This window comes from Rissa tridactyla, chromosome 10 (assembly GCF_028500815.1).
Source record: "Rissa tridactyla isolate bRisTri1 chromosome 10, bRisTri1.patW.cur.20221130, whole genome shotgun sequence".
NCBI classification, from domain to species: domain Eukaryota; kingdom Metazoa; phylum Chordata; class Aves; order Charadriiformes; family Laridae; genus Rissa; species Rissa tridactyla.
The window spans coordinates 402,634-429,739 of record NC_071475.1 but is presented as its reverse complement, the minus strand read 5'-3'; the positions used below and the strand labels follow the sequence as shown (position 1 = coordinate 429,739).

The following is a 27,106-nucleotide window of genomic DNA, read 5'->3' as shown; positions in this document are numbered from 1 at the left end:
TTAGAGTTGATGCATCAAGCAGGCTTTTTGGAACATGTATTGAATTTTGTCACCTCGGACTTACACAAGTGAAACTAGAGAAATCAAATGTGTACATAAAAAAGATTTATAGATTGGACATTGACAGAATACAGACATCTAAATTTTGCTGAGCTGGCTGGGACCTCACTTTAGTATAATTTTTAGTCTTTGCTGCCATTAACTTGGTAAAAAAAGGTGTAAGTGATCTTTGCTAGTCTAAGTAGTGCTAGTAATAAGTCGTTCATTAATGGAGTGCTTTTTTTCATAACTCTTTTCTTCATTATTAGATTATGGAATGTCTGAATACTTCTAGTTCTTTTTTCCTTTAAAATTGTGTATTGGTTTAGGGGTAACAAAACTATTTGCAGAAGCTGTTTTTGTACTGAGAAAGGTGTTTACTAGAAGGATATTTACTTTTATTTGTTGAAAAAGCACTGTAGAATGAAATCACACTTCATTTGGTACTACATACCTTATAGCTCCCGAATATCTAAAGATCCATACTAAGGAAAATGAAATGAAGGCATTTTAGTTGCCCATTACTGTAGGATGGAAAAGCTGCATTTCTGAGGCTTTTGTTACAAACTTGATGAAAAGTGAATTGGTGCTATCTTGCTGATATCCATTTCCACAAACGTCAAGCTTTCTCCCCTCCAAAATGGGCAGAAGGCAGTCAGAAGAAAAGTAAAAATGCTGATACTTCTGCGTGCCTCTCTACAAGGAGGAGGCTGAAACTGCAGAAATTATTTCATCCTGGGATGCTAGATGTATGTAACAAAAAAGATACTTTCTAATTTAAAAAAAGTAAAATAAAATTGCAACTTAGAGAAGAAAAGCTGCATTTCAGCACATGGTAGCAGGCTCCATCAGGCTTAATTCAGTACATTTTGAAGTAAATATTTATGTTGTCTTTCAAGAGTGTTAATTTTGTTCTACAGTTTTTGTCTTTGTCTTGGGTGCAAATTTGGATTGGCACCATTTCATTGAGGTGGGGTTTTTTGTGTCACTGATAGGAAGGAGTACTGCCTTTATAGTACCTCAGAGCTTCAAAAACATAACCATAAAAGGTTTCAAGGAGATTTGCATTCTCTTTCCTGCTGTTTGACTTGACCTTATTGTGCCAGACTGAGTTAACAAGATTGCAGGCCATCCATTTATATTTTGGTGGCTTATCTTTCAAAGGAAAAGTAAATTAGTGTTCGCAGGCTTTGTAATCACAGACTTCACTTCTCGCATTCTCTCTCTCTCTCTCCATCTCTCTCCCCCTGCTCCCCCCCCCCTTCTGTGAGGTTGTGCCAGGTATATTTTCAATGCTATAACTGCAGATACTCTTATGCAAACTGGCACAGCGGCTACTGTGTCCCCGAAGGAATGTGTGCCTCTTCACTATCTGATATAATGGAAAGAAACAGCAGGCCTTGCTTAAAAAAGATTTAATCCTGGATTGCACAGAGAGCATGCTCAGTGTACAGATTTGCATTAGTTGACTTTTTCCCCCAGTGAAGGTATTCCATTTTCAGAACTGTTTGGGTTTTTTTTTTAAGAATTCTAGAATTTTCTGAAATGAAAAAATTTTATGGGAGTCATCAAACCACTAAGTTTAGAAGGAATTAATTTGGGTCAAGTTAAGTCAAGATGATTGTTTATTAGGGATGAGCTTTATAGGAGTATGACAGAAACTAGGGGTTTTCACATTTCTGTGAAACCATTGCATTCTGGCATGTAAATTTGTAGGGGTTTCTTACTTTTAGGTTAGTTTATAGGCTTATTTTACCTTGTGTCAACAGTCGCACCCAAACTGGCTTCAGGCAGCAAGCTAGAAGTGGGAGAGCATCTCAGAGTTTTGGGAGTATACTGCTTCACAGTTACCCCGTCACCACCGTCTGAATGTAACCTGCACAAGACAGAAGATGGAGGAAGAGCTATTAGACAATTATCTCCATAAGAAGATAATTTAATTGTTATTCTTAAAAAAAAAAAAAGTAAAAAAAGTAAACTTTAAAAAGGCAACAAATACTTCATAATGGACAATAGAAAAAAATATGAAGTGTTTTTCAGAAATCTTTGTGAAACATTTCTGTGAAATGGATGTACTCCTTGAAGATGTTTTCCTATGAGACCAACCAGTACTATTTTAATGGGAAGATGTTTTGTTGAAACCTTCTGGACCAACTAGTTAAGAGCAGGAGGAGGGTCTCAAGACTGGAAGCCTTCGCTTCACCTATCAGGCAGCGCATGGATGACTTCGGCTGTCCTTTAACTGAAGTATTTATTTTTTTTCTGATATGATTATGCTGATGGTTAAAATTTCAGCAGAGTATTCTGGTCCTTTTGCCTTGCCCTTTCTCATCCCTAGTTTCAGAGTTGAGTTTAGCGAAGTCCTAAGTCAGGACTGTATGACCACATGTACTGCTAGAACAAAATGCTCTCTTGGGGTGTCGCCATAGAAACATCTGCACCTTATTGAGCTGCTTCAACCACACCAGCGCGTGCTGCAGTTCTTAGAAATTGTCAGAGTGTAGATTGGCCTCCCTGTTCCGAGTTACATTTGCAGGTGATGCTGAGTTACATTTGCAGGTGAACGCCTGCTTACGAACAGAGGAGGCTGTACTAATAATGAGAAGCTGGTTGAATAAGCAGCTTGAATGATTAAAAATTTTCAAAGTCATTTTGAAAGCAGCATTGAATTTTTAAAAGCCGAATCCAACCCTTCTTCAAATAAACACAGCTAAACTCTAGTGAAGTAAAGATACTTGATTGCTAGAAAACTGGGAAGAAACTTCCAAGACTTGAACTATTTTTTTTCCTCAGAAACAGCAATGTAGAGGTGCGTATAAATATGCAATTACTCTACAGTCTATAAAATCTAGAGGTACTCCTGAATCCCAACTGACTGAAGGGAACTGGAGGCTGGAATGATTGACGCTTTCTGTGATTGTTATGATGGCACCTCTTGGCTCCCCCATCAGCTCCACACCATGAGAGTTCTCAAGTGACGTGCCAGCTCCAGAGCTCTGCCCTGTTTACGGTGCTTGTTTTTTCTTAACATATTTGATTAATGCAGGCTTAAAAAAGAAGGGATTACAGGCTGGTGTGTGTTTATTTCAAGAGGATAAGCTTTAGCGCATTGCACAGCCATGTACATCCTGTGAACTGCATATGGATTAGGAGTAGAAATATATGCAGCCTTTACTTTCATTAATGAAATGTACCAGGTACACAGCATCTTCTTGTGTATCTTAACTGTCTTTTCAACTGACATTTTTTTGGTAGTCGAGGCCGGTAGGGGTGGAGTAGAAGTGGTGAATGAGCCATAGGCACCAAAGGCCAGAGGGAAAGGCGTGTTGTGATGGGAATGGCTACAGGGCAGTTAGAGAAGAACATGGTTTGCCCTTCTTTCCTGAGCCTTCAGTCGGGGAGTAAGGGGTAGCTTGTGCTAAGCCTCCTCGCAGACTGACTCCAGGGACAGCTGGTGTGAGCCAGCTCTCTTCTTTCCCCGTGTCTTTGTTTTGTTTTGTAATTGTCTCATCTTAAATTAGAACTGTTTTGTAATTGATTTTGTTGAATAACATAGCTTGATTTGGTTAAATACAGAAAAAATGCGCGTTAGGAAGTAAAGAATAAAAGATGTATTTTGCTCAGTCTGTGGTATGGTACATGTGCTTTTTGTATGACATGTGCTTGAATGTCCACTTACTTTATTCTAAAAATATCTAAATATGACACTTTTACAGAAGGAGTGTTTACTGTAGGCAAACTTTGTGAGAGACAGACTAGTGCTGTCTGGCTTGGAGATAAATTGTACAGACCATTAGATAATTTGACTAGTACAAACTTTGTAGCAAACGAAAACTTGTGTAACTTTGTTCAAACCTGTTAGTTTTTATACAGGCAGAACAAAATGTGTTAATGTGCTGGGAGTACATTTCTCTTTACTGCTTTTTGCAAGATGTTAACTCTAGAAAAAAAATTTAAAATCCTGTTTCTCCTTTCCTGTTATAGAGTGGTAGAACAAGAAGCTCAGAGATCGCAGCAAGTTTCCCAGGACAGAAAAAGTCCCAGCAGAACCAATGGCTGCAATGAAAACAGGCCCATTGACATCCTGGAAATGCTGAGTAAAGCCAAGGATGAATATGAACGAGTAAGGAAATGTCTTGTCTCTTTTTCTTTTTCTTTTTTTCCCCCCTAACCTTATGAGCAAATAAAACCAGTACTTCTACTTCTGAATAAGGGACTTAAGACATCATATGGAGTCCACTGAAATAGCATGCCCTGTGATTTCTGAGAGAGAGATGACAGAGAATAATTCTGATATACTAAATTGTCCTGAGGAATACATTCTAACCCAAGATTGCAAAGTAGGCCGCCTAATCCATAATTTAATGGGCCTGTATATTCTTATGTTTGAATTGCTGCCTTCTGCAGAGGGGAGGGGAAATACAGCTTTAAAAACAGATACCTATGATGCAGACAGAACAAAATATTTTTCTGAGTAGGTGCACAGGCTGCTTAATCTCAATGCTCGTCTGCTGTCTTGTTTTGTGAGATCACTGTCAAAGGAAATGTGAACAAATAGGTATATGTGTAACACTGCAGAAGAACTACCACTGAACGTGTCTGGTTTTGTGATCTTGAAGTTCCATTATTGTAAATGTTCCTTATAGAGGTTGACACTTTAGTTTTTCAGTTTTTTTCCTCAGTACTGAAAGTCACTGGAGGAGATCTGCTATGATTCATGCCATAATCAAGAGTGTTCATTGAGCTGCACACTAAAATGCTTTGGCATGTAGAATAATATAACAGAAGCCCCGAAACTCTGTGATCTATCCCATGTCTGTGGTACAAGCACATATGTACAATGACTTAAGGGAGAAGTGGTAATGTGGGGATTTGCATGTTGCATGAATTCGTAAGTTTTATTTCTGTAATTATTACCTCAGTGGGTGACTCTTTGCCTACTTCTTCATTATTTTTAATTTTTAAAAAAGCCTATCTGGAAACTAGTTTTTAATACGTCAGCTGTGTTTTGTTTAAAGAGCAGGCGTTATCTGCCATTGTTTCAGTAGCCTTGTCTTCAGACTGATGTCTTGTTCCCTCTCTCAAGTACACTCTACTGGGAAACAGTCTCTGATTTCAGGCAAGATAGCTTGAATGCTGATCGCGTGCTCCATCTTGAAATGTAGCTTGATAAACCTGTTTTATAACAGTTTCTACTGCTGTGAGAAAATTTTCTTCCTGGGAATAGCAAATAAAAATTGTACCCAACAGCATCTGTCTCTTTATAGTCTCAAAAGAAGTTTTGTGATATTAAAGATTTAGTCATTCAGAACACTTGTAGACTCTATGAAGCATATTTTTAATAGCTGTAGACTAAGTATAACAATACTGTTCCCAGACCCTTCTGTTTCCCAGCTTACTACTTCTGTCCTGTCTATGGGGCGTCTACCCTTTTAATAAATTAACTTATTTCAGAAGGGTGAGTCTGGTATCTTTTGCCAGTACTAAATTTACAAGTTTATATAATGAAGGAGAATATTAGTTCTCTTAGGACTATGTAAACTAATTCTTTCCTGAGGACCAAATTCATACATGCGGGACAAATACAAGAGTAATATGTAGGAGATTGAAAAAAATTAACAGATTCTGAACATACATATCTCTCCAAGTATAATAATACAAGAATGTGCAATAGTAACGTAATGTGCGAGGATAACGTTACAGAGCTGTAGTATGGCTTTTGTTGTTGTACTGGTGGGAGAAGAGTTAGCGCATTGGTAGAGAACTTGATTCCTTCCAGAACTTGCTCGTGCAGTAGGTCACAGCAGAGTTCCTTTGAGTACTTGGGATTTGAGTCTTTGTAGGATTACAGATGGTTACAGTGCAACGTGGGATGGGGAGGAAAGAACGAACATGTGGATTAAGCCTTGTATGAGCCAACTTAATTTGTCACTTCCTGATTGAGGTGAATGTGACACACGGTAGGATATATTTGACCCAAGCTAGATACTAGTTTCCAAAAAATCAGTAATGTGGTTTTTGAACACTTTCAATACAGATTTAAAAAAAAAAAAAAGACAACAAAACAAATTGCTTCTGATTCGCTGAGCATCAATGCTGTTCGGGGAGAAGGTGTCTGTCCGTGGGCCAGCATTGTGGATGTAGCAGCTTTTGTGAGAGCACAGAAGGAAGCATCAAAACCTGAATGAGTCATCTTTCAATGTTGTGTCAATAAGCCAGGTTTGAAGAAATTGAAGGCTTTTTGGGAAGGGGGGCGGGGGCAGGTAGAAAAGACAACACACACCACAAGAACTCACTGTTTTGGTAGTGCCCTCTTAAGGTGTGATGAAGCCTTTCTCCCTCTTTGTCCTTGCAGTATTGGATAATACACACTTCCAACAGATGGCTCTTAAAAATTACTCAGGAGAGGAGAAGCTGGAATATCCTTTCTAATTTTCAGTTGTTTTTTTCATGTGAGAGTACTGAAAAGCTTTTGCTAGAAACAGAGTTCCTAAGCATCATGGAAGAAGCTCTGTAGACAAGTAAAATCCTGTCAAACAGTCAATGGTATGCAGATTATGTCGTGGACAGTCGATGTCTGTGGTGGCTGTGATACAATAGGGAAATAGGCAGACCAGGGATTGCGGTGGAGCTACTATATAATTGGGGGGTTTGTGTCGTGATGAGTTGTTGTTTGAGTGTGTGTTTTTTGTTTTTTGATGCTTTTAGGACACTAGTGAAACTAGCATAATTATTTAACTTCCTATTTGTGTGTGCACGTGGACTGTAAACTGAATCTGTTGAGCATAATCCCATTGCCTGCGATGATTGTAGTTATGTAGAAGTTGCCAAATAAACAGAGTTGTGTAATATTAATCATGTTTCAAGCAAACTTCTTTGGAGAATGTTCTGTTGACCACCTTGGCTTTAGCAAGAAGCCTCTGGCACAGTAATTTTGGATCTCCTTGTAGCCAAGCGATGTCAATGTTAACATGATTAGGTAACCAACTTGTTTTGAAGATGGCTTCTTGAGAGACCTTTTCTGTCTTCATTTAAAAAAAAAAATATTTTATGGTACTCAGTAATTACGCATGAATTTGTATTTAGGAGCAGAAAGTACTTATCTGCCTGGTACATTCCAGATGGATCATACAGTAATCCTTGTGTGCAGCCCACATGAGATTGGCAGAGTGTCAGCATGAGAAGGGGGCAGAGACAGTGAAAAAGAGATTTATGAAGGTCTGAGTGATTTAATCTAGGATTCCAAATCAGTTTAATCCTTCAGGCACTCGCTACATCAAGTCCATATGTGAAAATGAATGAATTTTGAGATTTTGTTTTTTTTAATGAAGTGAATAGATGCTTTTTATAGTGTGGTGGTTTATGTGTGTCTTTCAGTATGAGCATGGAAACACCCTCTAGTGAAAAGAAAACTCTGCTTTGTCTGATTTGGACACAAAAAGTTTTAACCTTCAAGTTAGTGTCTGAAAGTCAGAAAGATGGGAGAAGTTGCTTCTCACCTCTGTCCCTAAATCACAATATATAGTCTTGATTTTGTATTTATTGCTTTCAATTAGAAATTGAAAACAAAAGAATAAATCTCAGATTGTTTTTTAACTTGTTGCGAAAAAGTTAACCCGTACATATTTTGCTGCTGTGAGTAAGTGACCAGAGCAATCGTCATGTTCAGCGATATCACGTGCGTACGGTGTAGTTCTACAGTTTGGATTTTTTTGCTGGTGATTTAAACTGTAATACAACTTCCGTTTTCACTTATGTATACATTTATTAAAGAAGGAAGTCAAATCAATCAGTAAACGTACTGTTTACTGATCAGTAAGCAGACAGCTTGCTCGTATGTTTTTTGCCTCGTTCACAGAAAACCAAAGTAACACCTTGTGAAAATACATGTACATGGTTAACTAAATCTGGTGCAAATAAGTCAGTGACAAGCTGTCTTGCCAGCCATTTGAACAACTTCTGACAGGATGTTTCCTTTGTTTTGCTTTTTCTAGATTATGTTCTTGATTTAATTAAGTATAGCAAATTTCCTCATTACCAGCTAATGCAGATAAAGGATGTGAAAAGCCTGCCTTTTCTTTTCTTTCTCAGTGAAAAAGTAATAAGCCACTTGGGTGTTTTGTTTTTCTTTTTTTAATAATGAAGAGTAAAAGCTGTATGAATACATGGATGTCTTGGTATGACTTTTACTTCCTAAAATTTGTGAATTCCACAGTGTCTTACAAAAATCAGTACTCTGTACTTTGCCTGTATTTCAGTCAAAGTGCCATCTAAACAGGATTGTAGTAGTGAATAAATGTAGACTTAAAACTCATGTATTTGGTTTTTTTTTTCCTTTTTTCCAGAATCAGATCAGTGACTTAAGTATTATATCAAGTTCTGGAATGCAACAAAATGCAAATCCTCCAAAGTTGGAAAGTACAGATCCTTCAGAACAAAAAACTTCATTACAAGTTCAAGAGCAGGTATGTTTCATCCGAACCTGAAAAAGGTGCTGCTTTTTTTTTTTTTCATTTATTACTTTGTTTTGGTACCAAAATATTTTTTTCTTAGAATGCCTGCAGTGTTGTCTGCTGAATGTGTTACTGCTTTAAATAAACTAATGGGTTTCAAGTCTTTTAGGATCCTAAACTCTGTCTTTTGACTTACCATTTAAAAATATGAGGCTATGTTACACTACTGTAAATATTCAAGTATGTTTAAATGGGTCAGCTTGGATTCTGGAAGAAGTCAGTCTGTTGTAATGTGCAGGATGGCCTGCAGAGCTGTGAAACAAGAAGAATTTACCTCTGCCATATTGTTGGATTAAATATGGCATCAGTTAGCTGTGTACTGTGTTGCAGTCTTCCATACATGAACTCAAGCCCTGTTTTCTCATGTTTGAGGCATTTACTTAAGGTTTATCTGTGCTGCCTTCAAAGCTATAGCTTTGCACTCCTGCTAATTTAAATCAACAGTGAGTACCTAGACAAGAAGTGGGAAGCGCTTCGGTCATGGCAGCACCAAATTCTCTTTGACGTAACTGAAAATGTGTTTATCTGTCTTCTCCCACACTTCTGCAGCTTGCATTGAACCTCTGCATGTATGGCTGTTTGGTAATGATACAGTCAGCTTGGCTGATTCCTTTATGCTTAGATTATGGAAAAACGCGTGTATGGTTTTGTGTTGATTTGCTTCAGGGCTTTGTTTTTTGTTGTTGTGGGCAGCAGAGAAGTGTTGTATGGGTTGTGTTTTTTTTACTGTGTTAAGAATTTTTTGATAGTATATTCCTTGAACCACAGGAATATACTACATATATAAAAAAATAGGTATTTGAACAACAGGAAACTTGCTACAAAGTACTTGATATCATCAGTGGGTTGGAATAGTTAGCAATAGTTCAGTGTTTGACTCCTTTTTCTGGTAAGCATTTCTGCACAAGGAAGCTGTAGCTTCATACAAGACTCTTTAGAGATAAATGTGGAGAAAAGAATAAATTCTGCAATAACTAAATTCCCTGTAACACTTAAGTAACTTGGGCCTGCTTACAGTGCCACCCAGCGGGCACGGAAGGGTCGGGAGTGTTCCCCTCGGAAGACGCGCCCCTGAGGGCAGCCGCGAGGCCTCCCTCCCCTCCGTGCCACGGTTTGCTGTTGTGTTTCTGATGCGATGAACCACCGTGTCTGAAAAACGAAATGATCGATGAAAATGTGTGCAACCTTGCACTTAATATTTGTAAACAAAATGCTTGCTTTGTAGTAGTAGTAGTAAATAATTTCCAGTACAGGCTAGAGCTAGGGTATGAGCAGCAGGAACCCGTTTTAGGGCACGGGGCAGTAACAGTTAGTGAACTAAAACGAGGGGTGGGGGGTTCGCTGGGGTTGTTGGCTGTCCCAGCCCTGTCTGCTCCCTCAGCAGCACCTCTGCTTTTGGATCAGCAGGAGCGATCGACTGACCCCTGGCAGCCGGCTCCGCTGCTGCCTGCCTGGTCTGGAGACCTGGCCGCAGGTTGCCTGAGGCTTTGTTCTAAAAGAAGGTATTTTGTTTTGGGTCACTCCATGTAGACTGTACGCGATCAGCTGAGGTGCCTCACCTGACAGCGCACGGAATTGCAGAACAGAAATCAAGTAACTGGGAAGAGAAGATTCTAAGAAATTGCTTTGAAGTAATTAAAGAGAAACAGTCGATTTAAAGAGTAGGAGAATTGGCATATTTTAATTCTGTTGAGCTATTTTGAATAATAGCTGCAGAGATATTGGAAAAAATTATTTGGGTAATATAAGTGATAATTCTGTGAAGCTAGTTAACTGGGTTCAAATATATCACATATTTGTTTATTCTTAATCATGTTTTTAATAATGTGGACAACTGGAATGCTGCTGGAAGAACACTCAATTTCAACTGTAAAAATAGATTTTTCATCTAATTGAAACAGGTAACCAGTGAAATCAAAAAATAGCGTACATATGATAAGTATGGTGAGATTCCTAAACCCCATCCAAAATGTCACACTTGTATGTTGCTTCTTTAACTTCACTTAATGCTAAAGATATCACAGATTTGGAAATAAAAATAAATGTCTTCTCTGTGATATTCTGAAGTTCATGTTTTTTATCTTGGCAGTTCAAAATGAAAAACAGTTCTGTCCTTAAATGGTTTTGTGCCAGCGATGGGCAAAACTGAATCGGAACACTGAAATTAAATTTTATAGTGCCAGCTCTGTCTGCTAATTCATGTTTCTGGAGAAACCCTCTGAGCAGCACTCTGTTCCTATCAAGTAAAGTGATCATGTTGCCTTTTTGCAGCCCCTGCTGATAAGGGTCTCCGTAACACACCTAGTTGGTGATACTGTCAAAATACACCTCAGCACAGATGGGACATGCAAAAGGTGTATTTTATACTTCAGGCTGGGAATTAACTTCATGTTTGAGACTGTATCCATGTAGGGGGCTAATCTGACTCGGATCAGAGCATGGTAGAGATTTCTGTTTATTACTTGAATATTGTAATGTATTAATGAAGGAAAGCTAATCTATTTATCATACTGAAGTGAAAAGCTGAGTTTGAAATGAGATGGAATAGTGATTTTTCTCTTAGTGGAATCTTTACAGCAAAGGACAGGTCTCCAGAACAGTAAGATTAGTGGAGAAATGTAAAAACCACTTTTTAGGAAGAATTCCTAACGTAATTAACAAGGTTTATAAACTATAGAATGCTTCAGCTGCAAAATGAAAGTGTGCGTGACTTTAGGCTAGCTAGAAACGAGTAACAGCAATGTTGGTAGAGATTAGTAACCTGGGCAGAAGTCAGTATGATTTCAAGCTCAAGATTTTTTTGTTAGGCTACTTGTGAAGGTATGGCAGTGCAGGTAGCGTACTACTGTTACCTGCGCTAGTAAAATTAGAGCTAGTGTAGCGGTGTCATGGTACAGCAGTTGTCATTGTAAAATGGTGTCTTTGTTTAGACATACCATCAGAATACACGGGAGTTGTGCTGCAGGCCATTCAGTCTTCTGAACAGAACGTTGTATTTCAGTCCAGCTGTTTTACATAACTTCTGGTCCTGTGCAATCTAAAAAAAAAAAAAAAGGAAAATTTTGAGATTAAGGGTGTTCGTAGCTGTTTCTTTTTAGTGAAACATATTTTTAAGCATATTCAGCGAAATACTAAGAAGATTATATCCTTAAAATCAGATTTTTCTAACAATGTCAGTGCTGTAGGCTAGATCTATGTTTTTGGGAGAGACTAAAGGATTGGTAGATGTAATGGTGTGATACACACTTTTCAAGGAGATACACGTTTAGGTTTACAGAGATTCCTTTACCTATTGTAAAATCTATTGGATTGTTATTGAAGAGGGTGAGAAGAACAGTCTGGGCACGTATTGCTAGATCAGTTGTGTACCAGTTGTACCTTCAGGTTTCTCTGTTCCTTTCCTATCTTTTAGGCCATTTAATTATTTCCAACTCTCTAAATTCTACGTGGGTTTTGCTCAATGTGTATGTTCAGGGTTTTTCTGGTTGTTCCCTGCCTCCCAAAGTGCCTTGTGTAGTTAGGGCTGATCGATGATGGCAGGTGCCGTCTTAATGACAGAATGCAAAGCCTTCCTCCTTCTTTACCACCAGTGCACAGTCTGTCCATAGAAGGCTGTGGAGAAAAAGGTTACATAGGCAGGATGTTCCTTGTAAATGAAATTGCTTTCAAAATTCCTGTAAACAGGGCACACTTGCTATCCAAACTGTATTTTTAAATGCATTTGAGCTGGTTGTCTTTCATAGTTTTCTTGAAATTGTAATAGACTGTGTGAAACACACAGTGGTATGTGTATTTCTAAACTGAAAACTTCCTTTTCTCTTCTTTCTAGCCATTTCAGTCAAGGCAGAAGCATCTGACTTTGGAGGAGCTGTTTGGAACCTCTGTACCAAAGGAACAGCCCGCAGCTCCGTATCCCAATCCAGAGAGAATGGAAAAGTTGCAGACTGACACCTCTGCCAGAGACCAGCACAGTTTGCTTTTGCCTTTTTCCTTTGACCAGTCAACAGTAATACAACAATCGCTAGGGAAATCTGAGAGTCCCAGCGTTAAAACCAGTGCCAATCCTTTGAATCAGCAGGAATGTTTAACACCTATGCTAATACCTCCAGCTTCAGTTTCCCAGCCTGATGCAAAAAATGTTTCAAGCTATTCAGTTCGTTTAAGCCCTAATCTTAATTCAGCCTTGACAATGGAAGCTGCCCCTGCTCAGATGCTTCCTGGCCTAAAACAAAACAACAGTATAATGCAAGTTATGCAGCAAGCTGCCAAGCAGATATCCCCACTAGTGAATCAGCCGCCATCCGAAGTGAACCACGGTCCACAAAATCTAATGGCTGGCCAAAGCCAGCTTATAGCACCCTTGACATCAACAAATACGGGAACTGTCTCAAATACATCCCATACAAGTGTTGATCTTCTCCAGAAACTCAGGTTGACCCCACAGCATGACCAAATGCAGCAGCAGTCTCTCACTAAGACTTCCTTAACACCAAACATCTCTGCCTCGGTTGGCCAACTTGCAACACCAGAAAGCTTCAAAGAATCTCACAGTAAGCCATCAACCTTGAACAGCAAGATAATCTCTCCCCTTCAGGTATTCTGTGGGTTTTTAGATCCATGAAGCTTTAAACTGTTTTTAGACTATGTGTATTTTCCCTTGGAAAATGTGCTGTTATGTATTAGCTTTTTAAAAATAATTAAGGACTTCCACTGTGTGATATTGATTGAATTGCTAACTTAGAAATGCAGTTTCATTAGTTTTATATCATTAGCATCTGCTATCAGTGACAGACCTGTCTGTAGAGAAGACGTTTTTCAAGCTGGTGCTGTTAGGGCATGAATATGTCTTAAAGAATTCATCTGTGCTTGTGTCAGAAAAATACTGCTAAGAACTGATGATCTGAGGAGGGACAGAAGGTTACAGACTGATCAGAGTTATGAGAGTTGATGCTGGGGAAGTCTAGTCTGTACCCTCTTTGAAGGTACAAAATTAACAATTTCCTTTTTCTGGTTATTTTGCTTTGGATGTTCTCTACTCCTTCAATTTTGACCCCCTTCTGTTGGGAATACTTGTGGGCTACACTGAGATACTGTTAGTTATTTAGTAAAAGGGATCGTAAATTGATTTATTTTGTCTAATTGACTGCCTTGATTTGTTTTATCCTACTATGACTTACAAAGGACCTCTTAAACTGTTTATTTCTTGGAGGAGGACCTATTGTCTATGCCTTAATGTAAGCCAAAGCACTGAATTTGTTTTGAGACACTAGGTGAAAACTGCTGGTCTATAAAGTTAATGCACGTGGCTCTGTGTTATAAATTATTTTCTAATCAATTAGCGTTGCTCTGCTTTATAATTGGCTACTTCAGTAGTAGACACTAATGAATTTGGGTTATTGGATTTCTTTTTTTCTGGAAAGGGAGTGACTTTCTGTAGTGCCTACTTCTCAGGTTATCCAAAGACTTCTCTTTGTGTTGTTGCATTATTATTTTATTTACATTCATGCAGACTAAGCTAGTGTTTGAGCGTGTCCTCTTGCATCTTTGGTACAGTGATAATGCAAGAATAAAAAATGCCAGAGAAAACTACTTACAGCCATGTCTGTATGAATTTCCTGATGTTTATTACTATCCAGTGCTTGCCACTGGGTTTTAACAAGATCTTTGGTAGCCCTGTCTGAGTCAGCTGCTGCTCTTTGCTATGAATATGGTGATGACTTACTCGTAACAGAGACCTAATCAAAAGCTCAACTCTTCAGCCTGTAACTTGTTCTAAGCATTATTTTAGAATACCCTGTGTTTTTTCAAGTGTTGCTTTTCTGTCCTCAGAAGTTATCCCTGTCTTAATGTTTAAGAAATGGGTGTGTTTTCATTGTGCTGTCTTTCTAGTTAACTTTCAACAACATCAGTAGATTAGAAATAAGGTTTCTGAGAAGGCTACATGCTAGGATTAATTTACTAACGATTATCTCTCTGAGATGTTTGGACTGATTCGTTTTGCAGAGGGAGGAGGAGGTCCAAGTACAGCATGGAGCAGCTATCTTGAACTGTACATTCTGAGCAGTATTTTTCTTCCGTCTACTACTAAACCTTTGTACAGATTTGTCTGAAGATTGTGATATTTTTGAGCTGGCTGGGTTTATGCATAACTGCCCTTGACGGCGTTCATTCAGTGTCTGCTTGATAGTTTTGGGAATCAGCTCTTCATATGCCAGTCTTATGCTCTTTTTTTTTTTCCCTTCCACTATGTCTACCTTGTGTATATATTTTCATTAGATAAAATTCTCCATAGTCCAAATATACTCTCAAACTAGCAAAAGACCTCTTAACTTTTGTGTAATTAGACTTTAAGAATTTGATCTTGTGCTTGTTACGGCTTCATAAAGCTAATTTTATTTTTGTCATTAAGGACTATTGATTCCCTGAGTGTTTTTCACTGCAGTTCAAGTAAGCTAAGGACTGTCTGTTGCAAGGCGTTTTTCCTGTTCTGTGCTGCCAAGAAGTATTCCAAATGGCTATAACAAGCCTTTTCAAGAATGCCATGGGAATTTACTGAAGTACCTTAACTACCTGTCTTTTATTGTGTTTTCTAATATTTTATAATACTTTAATTTTATTATATTATAGTCTTGAAAACTGACTAAAAAATGTCTGGATGCTGTTTGTAAAAGTATAAAATACTTCTGAAATTCTAGCAGAAAACAGCATTTCATTTTTGTGGAGGTGATTGGATAAAATGCCTAGAAAAAAATCAACCTTCCTGGCAATTTACCAAACTGATTCTTTTCACTTTGTAGCGTTTGTTTTGTTCCCAGTTTCAGTGTTTTATTGTTTAGATTTTGTTTTTAAATGTAGTAGTGTTTCTTCAGAAGTGTTTTGTTATGGCTTTACAGGTTTGCTGTAATATCAAAAGCGTAAAACATAATTTCTTTTCAAATTTTTTCTCTTTTTCCGACTTCCCCTTGGTTATCTCAGTTTTACAAAATGCTTCAAGTTGCATCTAAAACATTTTGAAATTTGCATTCTTGTGCTTTCATAAAAAAGCAGAGGACCACCCCGGAAATTGAGCTGTGGTTGCTAACTTGTGACTTATGCTTTCTTTTTAACTTAGACTGTACAACAAAACAAGGAATCGGAAGTATTTCCGCAGCCGAAGACTTTGTCTAAAGCAAGTCAAGTAAGTGAATAAATACTTCTGCTAATTGTTTGTTGGACTCCTTTAAAAAAAAAAAAAAAGGGTTGGGGGGGAGAGGTTTAAAATTGTGGTAAACAGTTGGTATCTCAAATAGTCATTGCCCGCTGATTGTATTTAAAGTGTTGTTATGACACAGAAACGAGCTGTACTGAAGCCCAGGGGAGTTCCTGTAGACTGCTATGAATGAGTACAATTTTTTTTGTTGTGCGGCGCCTCTTATTGTTGGCGCTGATGCAGAAGTGAGAATACATTTTTGGATCTGCAGCCTTACATTGAGTTCGCACCGTTTGAACTGGTTGTTTTTTTGTCTTGTAAGCAGTCAGTACTATGCTATAACGTTGCAGCAGGGCCTCTTAGCCTTAACCCAACCTTAAGCGCCCCAGAGGCATAAAATGCAATCCTTGCCTTGCTGTCTCTTTCAGTTTTCCTGAGATACCTTGTATTTTATGAAAAAGATACCAAGCAAAAAAAAAATGGAAGATAGGGGAAGAAAAGAATAATAAGCATTTCCTACTGCAAAACTTTCTAATAGCAAGTTTTAGTGATCTAAATACAGATTTAACATTATTAGAGCTGCCTTTGAATAACAGTTCAAAATAATGTCAATGTAAAATTTCAGGTTGCAGGTAAAAAAATAACTGGTAATAGTCAAGTCTTCAAGAATTGGTTTTAATTGCCTTTTTGTTATATATTCTTTTCAGGATGCCATCTGTAATTTAATTCTACTTTTCCTTTACCCACCCCGTCCTTTTTGAAATTTGTGAAATTGCCTCATTCTTGTCCAACTTGCACTAAATAAAAGCAGTTTTAGCAGCATGCTCAGATCTGATTCTGAAGGCACTAAAAATGGTCCTGCCTAAAGTAAAATGCTGGTTTAGTTACTGGCCTGCTATAAGACAAGCTATACAGTCTGTTTGTGACACGGTTAGTAAATAATTGCCTAAATAAAAGCATTTTACATGGATTTTAGAATTTTAAGAAACATGTGGATGTTGTGTGGGTAAACTGCACTTGTTGCTTTAAACATGTCTTGCTGAAATCCCACGCTGTAAGCCTTCACAGTTTTGACTATAACAATATCAATTTGCTAGTTCTGCTGTTGTTGACGTTGTTACATACACATTAACTTTAGATGGCTTTGCAGGTGTGTTTTCTTCTGAAAATTTTTTGGTTATCCAAGGGGAATTCTTTCTGCTGATGTATCAAACATCTTTACATACCACATTTAGTCTTATTTTCTTTTGAGTGAGGTCGGCTTGGTTATTTTCTTCCTTTTTTTTCTTTCCCCTCATGTTGGTCATTCTGGAAGCCTGAGCAAGATGTAGATTCATACTGAATAATAATTGCAGTTATCAGGAGATTGTCAGAGTTGCTCAAGGCTGACGTTTATTCACATCCACTTTATGCAAATAGAATGTTCCTATACATTTGTGACTTCCCTCACAAGGGAGAATGTACTTAGAATAAGAATATTTTAATGTGCTCCAATACTTTAATTATACTTCATCGGTAATTTTAAATATCTTTGAGATACTTCAAATTATAAGCGTATTTTGTTGGAGACCATAGAAGCAGGGGGGTGGGAAGCAGGACTAGCCTTTCTTTAAACTCCTAAGGAAAATAATAATTTGCAAAACAGCTCCTTTGATTACCTAGCTGAAAAGGTCATCTTTTATTCTATGTATTATATTTCAAAAATTCTGGAAGGTAGTAACCACGTGAGGAGGAAGGGGTCTGCTAATGAAGACTGTTACCTCCTTCATCTTTTTAAATGAGAATTACTTTTGATATTAATCTTTAGGTGTATATTGTTTCATTAAGAGCAGCTCTTCTGTAGTACCTGACTGAATAATGGTGGCTGCTTTTTTTTTTTATGCTTATCTCTTCAGCCTTTATAACAGTATTCATTCTTAATGAACCCAGTGCTTATTAATTTTCCGTTCTTTTACAGGTTGCACCTCCACAGTTTGTTACAGCCACAACTACAGTAACGCCTTCAATCCTCTTGTCTCCTAGTGTTTTTCAGCAATCGGCTACAAAAGCTACTGAAGTGGAGAATAAAGCCAACTCTTCTTCGCCTTTAACACTGGGAACAACAGAAATTCAGACTATACCTCCTACTGTTCTCAGTAGGTCTCAGCTTCAAGAAGCACTGATACATCTAATAAAGGTCCTGTCTTTACAGAGCTCGATTTCTGAGGGATGGGGTTCCAAGTACAGTAGCCAGTACTGAGAAATTCTCTGTACCCCTATAACAGCTTTTGCCCCGAAACTTTACAAAAGTTGTTCCTTTCTGTTGGAAAGAGTAGGTTATTCTGTGCTGTACAAATAGTATGGCACAGCTTGCTCCTTTTCCTTGCGAGATGAAGGACTTAAAAGGTGTCCTTTCACATCTGTATGAATTTGTGGACAATGAGGAGAAAGTTGCACTACTAGAAGCCCTGGTATGGGGATACGGGGTGTTGGTTTTGTTGTATTTGTAAGTATTCCTGCTTTTCCAAGGGAAGCTTTCCTGTTTCCAGTTCCCTGGAACTGTTCCTGATCTTTAACTGAAGTATGTGTCTTTGAAATGGAAAATGCAAAATTCCAGTTCTGCTACTTCTAGGGACTAAAAAGTTCAGCTGAATTAAATCTGTGATGGTGAGAGTAGTCATGCAGAGGGATAATTTTGACCTCTAATGTCACGGTGAAGTTGCCATGAATGACAAACAGTTCTTTGTTTAACTCGGGATTCTCTTGCCCTCTCCATGCCGATGTTAGTAGAGCTTACACCCAGAATGCAAGTCTAAAAATAGCAAACAGTATTTTCCTAGCGATAAAGTTGTTGAGACCAAGAACGGCCACTACCAGATCCCGTCATCAGCTAGGTTGCCTGTTTTATCTGTGTTGTTCCTTTTTGTGTATTGGTGTGTATGGGTTTTGTTCCTCGTTGAAGACTTAAACTGGCTTACTTGTAAGTCTTGCAACTGAACTCAGCTGCCAGAAGTCTTATTCTCATTAGAGACAGTGCACTGTTTCTCCCCCAGTAGTCTGAAGAACATTGTTGTAGTGACTTTAGAGATCTGATTGGAATATTTGTCACTAATCTTCTCTTTAAATAGGGAGATAGCTGAATGAAGACCAAAGTAGGAATACCCTGCAGTATGGGAGTACTTGCACAGCAGTCCAAGCAGGATACCGAATTTGCTGTGCAGATCTTGTAAAAGAATGTTACATCTTCAAGCTAGATTATTAGATACTGCTTTTGTGAACTTGTCATTTGAAGGAATTAAACTCAGGAAATACTGTCCGTAGGTTACATGAATTCACTTCTCAGTAACGACATGAGAATTCTTGTATAACACACTGCAATCCCTTTCAGACTGGTTTGACAGACAGAAATAACGTTATTTATGGCATTCATGCAGACTTTATTTGGGAGCCTGTACACAGGATGGAATTCTCTGTGTCTAAGACTAAGGTTTAGGCTCTGGAAGGAAGTGAAAATACGTGGCCGTGCCTGACCTAGTGACCCCAGTTCTATTTGTTTAAGCATCCGATGTGCGTAGTGATCTCTTTAGCTGTCTTACCAGCTGCATGGTTCAAAGCCTGTATGTGTCCGAAAAGCACCACCTCCTGTACAAGTACAGAGCTAGTTCCAGCCTCTTAACACTCAGATAAGTAGCACTATAAGGAATCCTTACGCAGAACTTCAGTGGCATTAAATTAAATTTTTTTTGCATCTTTTTACTAATTTTTCTAATGTGTTTTTTTTTCCTGCAGAATGATTCCCGTTTTCTCAGCACTATTCATGAAGTCTACTTGCAAGTCCTAACCAAGAATACAGACAACATTAAGCTATAATCAAAGCTAAATCTACTTAAAATATATACATTTTAGAAACAATTATGCCTCGTCTATAAAACTAATATTTTTGTAAAAGAATATTTAGTTTTCAACGTCTTGAATTTGAACCTGTTAGGAAAGACTATTCCTTAAATACTTATGAAAGTAATGTTCTCAGAAGTGATCTAGGTTTTCACTGTGATCATCACCAGCAAACCTTTTGTTTTTATTGGGGAGGGGACTTAAGTTGCATTTGAGCTCTCATTAGCATTAAGCGAATGTGCAAATGCTTGCTCTGGGCTTTCATTCCTAGCTGTATTCACTATCCAAGGATTACAGACTCAATACAATTTAAACCAGCAAATGCACGGTACAGGACACTACACCACACCAGAACAAAACTCAGCTGGGGGAACCTAGTTCCAGTTTGAAGGACTGAGGAAAAGGAGCAAAATGCCTTGTGATTTAAGTTGGCAGGTGTTGGGGAGGAGCAGATCTGGAATCCAGGCCTTTGGAGCTAAATCTTCAGCAAAAGGTTTAGAAATGTCATTTGCTCAATACATTGACAGTCTCTAGCTAATGCACATAAATTCATCTTTTAAATATTCCATTAATCTTACTTGCTTCTGTGTCACTGGCGTTAAACAGGTATCCAAGAGAGTAAGGCCATTTTCTCTAAAAAGATAAAATTTGAAATATGCAAAATCCTCGGTGATTGCATCAATTTATTTTGTTTAAGCAACAGAGTAGTTCTGTTGCATGTTGAATTTCACTTGTTATGGTTATGAGACCACCACTGGAAGACCCTCTTCCTGTTCATCAGCGTTTGAAATAATTTAAATACTTTGTTTCCCTTTAAGCTTAAGGATGGACCATGTCATAGTTGGCTTTCATTCCTCAGTTGCATTGGAACCGCAGTGTTGGAAACCGTGCAGATGGGGAACAAATGCTTTTCTTCTGTTGCCCTCTCCCCATATTGTTAGTGCACACTTCATAGTCCAGAGTTTATCTAATTAAAATGCTATTGCTTCATATATGTGATTTTAATAATTCACTATTCACTAAAGTAAAAATTTAACTGGATACTTTTCCGTTTGAAGTCAGAAAAATTCTAATTATAGTCTCTTATGCTGCTGTGTTGGTTTACCCATGGCTTGTATTTCTTTGTTAAAGGCATGCAAAGGTAATTAATAAGATTTCAGGTCCCAACTTTTTCCAGCAATAGTAGTTTTAAAGGATGCTTTTCCAGTAGAAGAATTTTGGTTTATTGAGTAAAAAGATAAATCTGTAGTGAGTTATGATGCACTACTTCTTTCTTTTCCCTCAAGCACTATTAAAATATGAAGAAAAAATTGTTTGTCTCCTTACAACATATATGTATGTGTATATATCCTAAGGATTAGTTAATGTTGATGTAGGCAAGGTGCATGGTCATTTCATTGGAAAATAGTAATTGAGCTTTAATTGTGACTTGCTCACAAATCAGTATGTTTTATATACAACAAATATTTACATTTTTAGGTATTTGATCTATTTTAGTTTTTTCATAGCTTTTAAGTTGAAAATATACTTTGTTTAGCACTACCTGCCTTCTGAAAAGCTCCTCTCAGCCTTTGACTTCAGCGTTTGCAGTTAAAATATATGGTATTTTGTTAGAAAAATGTGGAAGATTTGGGGAAAGATGCTAATGTCACGCCTGTTCATCAAGAAATATATTGACTTTAATGGTAGCATTTGAATTCAGCAATATAAACTCAGCCTTGTTAAGGAAGATAAGAGCTTCCTACATAAATTCTAGAGTTATAATACTGTGTATGCACATAAACAAAGAGACTCAAAATAGATCTGAGGTCTAAACTAATTTTTTGTTGGGTTTTCTAGAAAAACTTTCACTAAAAGGGAAAAACCAATGAGCAGTTCTTCTGAACAAAAATTGATAGCCTAAACCAAATAGAGTGTTGCTTTTTATGTGGATTTAGCAAAGACGAAGTCCGTAACTTCTCACTTTTTATGGACAGTTTCCGGTTTCTTCAAAGGAAGATTTGATAGAAGTTTCTAAGCATAGAAATATTGGAAGCCACTCGTGCACATTTGTACTGTTTGCTAAATACAGTCATATCCAAAGATCTGTAGATATGATAGGAAGGAGTTGTATTTTGAGTTGACAAAAGTAATACTGTTTGGAGTAGCAGTGCTGTTAAGAGAGTTTGACTCTACTTTGAATATCCTTAACTTGTTTCCAGCTGTCCAGGAACCCCCGCAAGCAGTTGGCAGATCCTTACTTTGTAGTGTACTAATAGCAATACGTTATTGGTTTACTTCCCCACCCCACCACCCCCAACTTTCAAAATGACTTGGAAGAGAAATAGAGTTGAAATCATAGTTACTAGGCAGGCATTTTTACACCACGCAGACCTGTTCATCTTGATCACCGGCACGTGTTTGTGCTAACCTCTCTACGTGTAGCCAAGAGACACTGGAACCAACCTAGGTGTCATCCCGTACACCGCAGAGTTACGGTCTGTCATCTGTGACAAGTGCCAGGGTAATGGGTTTAATAGATAAACCTCTAATGGAAAGTTGCATTGTAAAACACAAGCTCAACTTCAGTGTAAAATTTGAATTCTTTTTTTTTTTGAAATGTGGACTGTGTTATTTAACAACTCTTTTTCCTGATTATTTTAACTTTTTGTATAAATCTAAAATTACCAGCTTGATTTGTGTTAGCCACGTGTAGGAATAACTAGTGTGTAGCAAGTTACCATGGGTCATCACAGGAAATTACTGTGACCATTTTCAAGTGACTTTTTTTTTGGTAAAACTACTGGCATATTGGGATTTTACCTATTGGTTCTTAGAGTTAAAAAGCTATTAGTTGAGACTATACTCCCCAAATTAATTGTGTTCTCTAAGTCTGTGATTTGTGGGTAGCTTTAAGTCACTTTAAAGAAACAAACAAAAAACCAACAAATGAACAAACAAAAAAACCAACAAATCAACCAAACTCAAATGTAATCAAAGACAGTTTTAAAACCTACAGCTGCTGAATTCTTCAGGAAAATCAAAATTCTCAGTTTTGTAGTTAGACTTTATTTGCTGTTATTTAATAATGCAAAGTTTATATGAATGGTGCCTAACAGCTATTAACTTAGAAGCAGTATATCTTTCCAAATTAAACAAGATTAGCAGAATGATTGAATAAAGTAAAAAAAAAAAAAAAAAAAAAAAAAAAATCTTGATTTCATATAAAATGCTTATTTCTGTGTATAAATACTCAATATTTAAACACTCACTGCTGGATGTATCTTATTTTTGCTTGCATTTCTAATTGCTTCATTTTGGTATATTTCAGAAACCCATTCTGCCATGTGTAGTCACTGATATAATTTCTGCAATATTTTTGAGAACAAACTTCAATTTGGCACTTCTTGTTTTTAAAAGTATTTAAACAAATCAGCCACCTTTTCACCAGGTATTTGGGTTGCTTTGTACAGCGTATCTTAACAGGAGGAATGTGTGCAATATATATCACCTCACTTTTGTCTGGCAATGTTACGAAAATGTTAAGATGCAATATCTTCCTTTCACTTCGAGTTGGAAAAATTGCAGTATCTTTAATTTGGTGGTGTATTTATTTTTATCTATTCAGTGTATGGGCATATGGCTAGTTAGGTTTTTTTAATGTACATTATGTGCTTTTAGTAATTTCTGAGTTTTATCACTTTTGTGGATGCACCAGTTGTACCCATTTGCATGTTCTTTCAATATGAAGACCATGGGGAAGAGGGGCTTCAGGAAGGATTTCTGGAAACCAGGAATGAGAATAATTGTAAGTCAATAAACGTAGATACTGCATCATTAATGTTTTTTGGTATGGTATGGATTTTATAGCACCTATGTATGTTAGCAGTTATTAAGTTATTGCATAAATGTTTAAGAATGAGCATTTTTTCATCCAAAATTTTGTATGTTTGCAAATATATTTTTGTAATAAAACTTCAAAACAAATGTTTCAGCACCTCCAAAAAATCTTCCAGTGTTTCTTTTTATTTCTAGAGCTAGTAGCCTGCTAGAAGGGTAAGTTCAGATTTTATTTAGGGTTAATATTTTCCAGGGAAGAAACTCGAACTCCTTAGTTCATACTGGTGGCAAACCCAAATTGCGTTCATTCGTTCACTAAAGAAAATGCAGCATGCTTGCTTGAAGGACAGTTGAGAATAGCATCTGTCAACTTGCAACATCTTCTGGCCATCCTCTCTATTGCTGTAAGTAGGTTTGCGTTTTTAATTTGATAAACAGACCGATTTCCTTTCATGTTAAGAAATGCAGCTGCAAGTTCACTGTCTTATAAGTAACTGTAACTGGGGTTTTTTGCCTGTCCTTATCACTTTTCGTACAGTATCCCCTCTCATCTGTCTAGACATGGCATATGATACTCAATCCAGTGTTGGTCTCTGGTCATAGACTTTGGAAATTGCAGTTGTCCTTTTACTGTATTTGGTTGGTACCATGCAACTGGTCAATCACAGTTTGACAAAGTAAAATAGAGAAGCTGATGAGGAGGAAAACCATAGCAGAAGTTCTGTTGGAATAGATGGTGAAGTTAAACAAAACCTTACACCGAAGTCCTGTAATCATAGCTAGGTGCTTATTCCCACTGCAGTCACCCATAAGAGTTAGAGAATGAGACATAGCAAATGTCAGGAGAGGCCACTGAAGTGGCCTCTAGTGTTTGCTGGTCTAGTAGTTAATATTGAACTGGCTCCTCTACTATATACAGAAGATTCTTCTAATAGAAGACTAACATAAAAAACAAGTACAGAAGTCATGGATTTACTGTAAGTTAATTGAGGAAAAAGTGGAAACAGCTAAGGCCTAGAGTCTAAATTCTGTGTTAGATGTGTTGCTTGTTTGGTCAATATCGAGGGAGTATTTTTTTCATTATTGGTGCTGTTAACATTTTGTCTTCTCTGGATCCAGGTATTCCTGGTTACTGTTATTCCTGTGAAGTGCTCCCCTTTGGTTTGGAAATAGGAGGATGCTTCTCGCTATGTGTAGCTGCAGCTAAACCAGGCACTGTACAAAAAATTTATGCAGACCAAAATATTTTTGGCCTTTTCTTTCTTGCTAGCGTGTGCTCTACAGTCATGTTTTCCGAGAGCACAAGAGAGCATAAAGTCAGTCCTTAATATGATGGTATTACAGCACTAGATAGAATCAAGGAGTAAGCATTAGGCTTCCTAAAACTCATCCACTAAAATTCAAATTTTATTTGCAGGCTTGCAGAATGAAATAACACAACTGCTTTTTTTAATCAAAGTTTTAGCTCGTGTTCATGGGCCAAATTAAGTGAAGTCAGTGGACTCGTGTATTTGGTAAGGATTCAATTGCACTTCATTCTTGATATAAAAGATATTGGGGGGTTAACACTAGTACAGAGGATAAGAAACCTGTCATTCGTACAACTCCTCTTCTTCATTTATGAACAGGATGCAATCAAATCACTAAATACAGTCTTCAGTATAGCTGAGGTAAATTTCTCTAAGTTTAGTGACCTAATCCAAAATTCAAAAGATTAGAAATCATAACGTATGTTAAACAATTTTGAAAGTTATTTTCAGTGCCCAGTAGTGGAATTCTTTCCTCCTATCTTCACACAATTTCAAGTGTGAATCAGCTTTTTTTTTTTGTCTTCCAGATTTTATGACTTGAGAGATTTACCTTTGAACTGACATACTAATTTAGGAGAGTTAAACTTCAGTGAGAGACCTGTAACTGAAATATGTAAAGTTCGTCTTTGTCAGTTACGCAACAGTCTTTCATGTCCTCTTTGAATCCTTCTTCATACGAGGCTCCTAATTAGGTTCAAAAAGCATTGGGAAAAGAGGGCAGTGAAGAGAGAATATTTTTGTCAGTTGCTGCATTTTTGAAAGAGCGCTTGCAATAAAATGAAAGGGAAAGGACCAGTGAATAGAAGATTCCTGAGAAGTGAACAAGGGAAGGAACAGCAAGAGAGTGTGAATGGGAGTATTGTAGAGATGAGTGTGGCCTGTGACGGTATTTCCTGAGCACAGAAAAATGTAAGTTACAGTTTTGTTTCTGCGCTGCTGTACGTCTTCAGGTATTTCCAAAGCTCAAATGCGGTTTGCCTGTAAGAATCCAGAGTATTTTGCTGTGTATTCAAAAACAGACTGGTTAGGCATGATTTCCCTACTCTAATTCTTGAAGTACCAATACGTAATTTGCCAGGTCTGTTATGGGGTTTTTTAACCTCCAGTTATGAAGCAGCATAATGGAGTTGACTGATTCATAGTGGTACCTAATCTTTATCTTTGCTTTATGGCCTCACAGCTTAAAATCTGCTACATAGAACAAGGCCGCTCATAGCTGTTTGCCCTTTTTCTTTCGTTTTAAATAAACCTTTAAAAATATTTCTACCATAACCCATTCTTTAAAATTCAAGAAGCTCCATTTTACAAAATCAACCTTGGGAAATATAACCACAAAGGAATGAGCTTTTACATGCTGGCTGAAATGAAGGCACTTGCCCTGCGGCCTTACTTGAAAACATGCAAGGTATGTGATGTAAATGCAGAAGTTGTGGGGTTTTTTTTCCTCCTCATAAATATGTCAAGAAGCTTTAAGGCTATCTACAAAGCAAAGATCTTACAGCCTGTCTCATGGATGCAAAACTCTATGTGGTCTTAATTTAGAAAGCATATGGTTTGCACATCCTGCTTTGTTTCTTGTGGTTCGTAAGAAGGATGGGAAAGGCTTAGCAGGTTATCCATCTGACTTTCTCATGTAGACTTGAGATTTAGAGATAATGCTAAGTGCCTTCTCTAATTTACTTTTTAAGCATCAAATAAATTAGCTTCTGTTCCGTGGGGACACAGTTTCCCCCATGTAACAAAATTGCTGTAAAGGAAGCTTCTGCTATCTTAAATTTACCACGAGAATTGAGATACAAGGGTGAAATTAAATCCTACAGGGTTTGGATGTGTACACAAACTGTTGTGGTTTACAGCAAGCCCTGCTCCTGGTGTAAACTTGAAGATGGAAGACACAGGGCATGCATTATAGGGAGAGTTCTCTGCTTTACAATGATTTAAATAGGAAGATCCTGCTGCAACAGAAGCCCTTACAGAAAGCCCAAAGGCTTGGTTAGAAACATCTGCGGCGCTTTTAATAAGGGCTTGAAAATAAACATAAATCAATATTTTGCAGAGATGAGGAGAGATGTCTGAAGGAAACTGCTAAAATGAAAGATGTATGTGAAAGTGATGTAGATTGCATGCTACATAGTGACTGAGCGTGGGCCCATGATGTAGCTCCATTTTAGATAAAAAAGACAGCCTGATCTTACTACTACACCTGTACCTGTTCCCATGCAGTACATATTATTATGTCTTGCAATTCTTGAAGCTTAGTTGCACAGAAATTGGAGGGTGCTTTTTTTTTACTTTAATTTCGTTAGCAGCTGAATAATGTTATTACTGAAGACTAGCTGAACAATCTGTTCAATTGTATAACT

The 27,106-nt window shown here is 37.5% G+C and overlaps 1 protein-coding gene across 3 annotated transcripts in view; it reads left to right on the top strand.

Annotated features, from left to right (window-relative positions):
- DCP1A (decapping mRNA 1A) overlaps positions 1-22,805 on the top strand; it is a 37,680-nt gene extending 14,875 nt beyond the window's left edge. For 2 of the 3 annotated variants that reach the window (XM_054215763.1, XM_054215762.1), the window contains 6 exons: positions 4,024-4,162; positions 8,385-8,504; positions 12,382-13,146; positions 15,664-15,729; positions 17,699-17,917; positions 19,510-22,805. In XM_054215763.1, the coding sequence (XP_054071738.1) occupies positions 4,024-4,162; positions 8,385-8,504; positions 12,382-13,146; positions 15,664-15,729; positions 17,699-17,917; positions 19,510-19,590 (1,390 nt within the window). In that variant the 3' untranslated portion in view covers positions 19,591-22,805. The remainder of the gene's footprint in view (positions 1-4,023; positions 4,163-8,384; positions 8,505-12,381; positions 13,147-15,663; positions 15,730-17,698; positions 17,918-19,509) is intronic. The other variant, XM_054215764.1, reaches the window with a different exon arrangement.
- Positions 22,806-27,106: the final 4,301 nt, after the last annotated feature.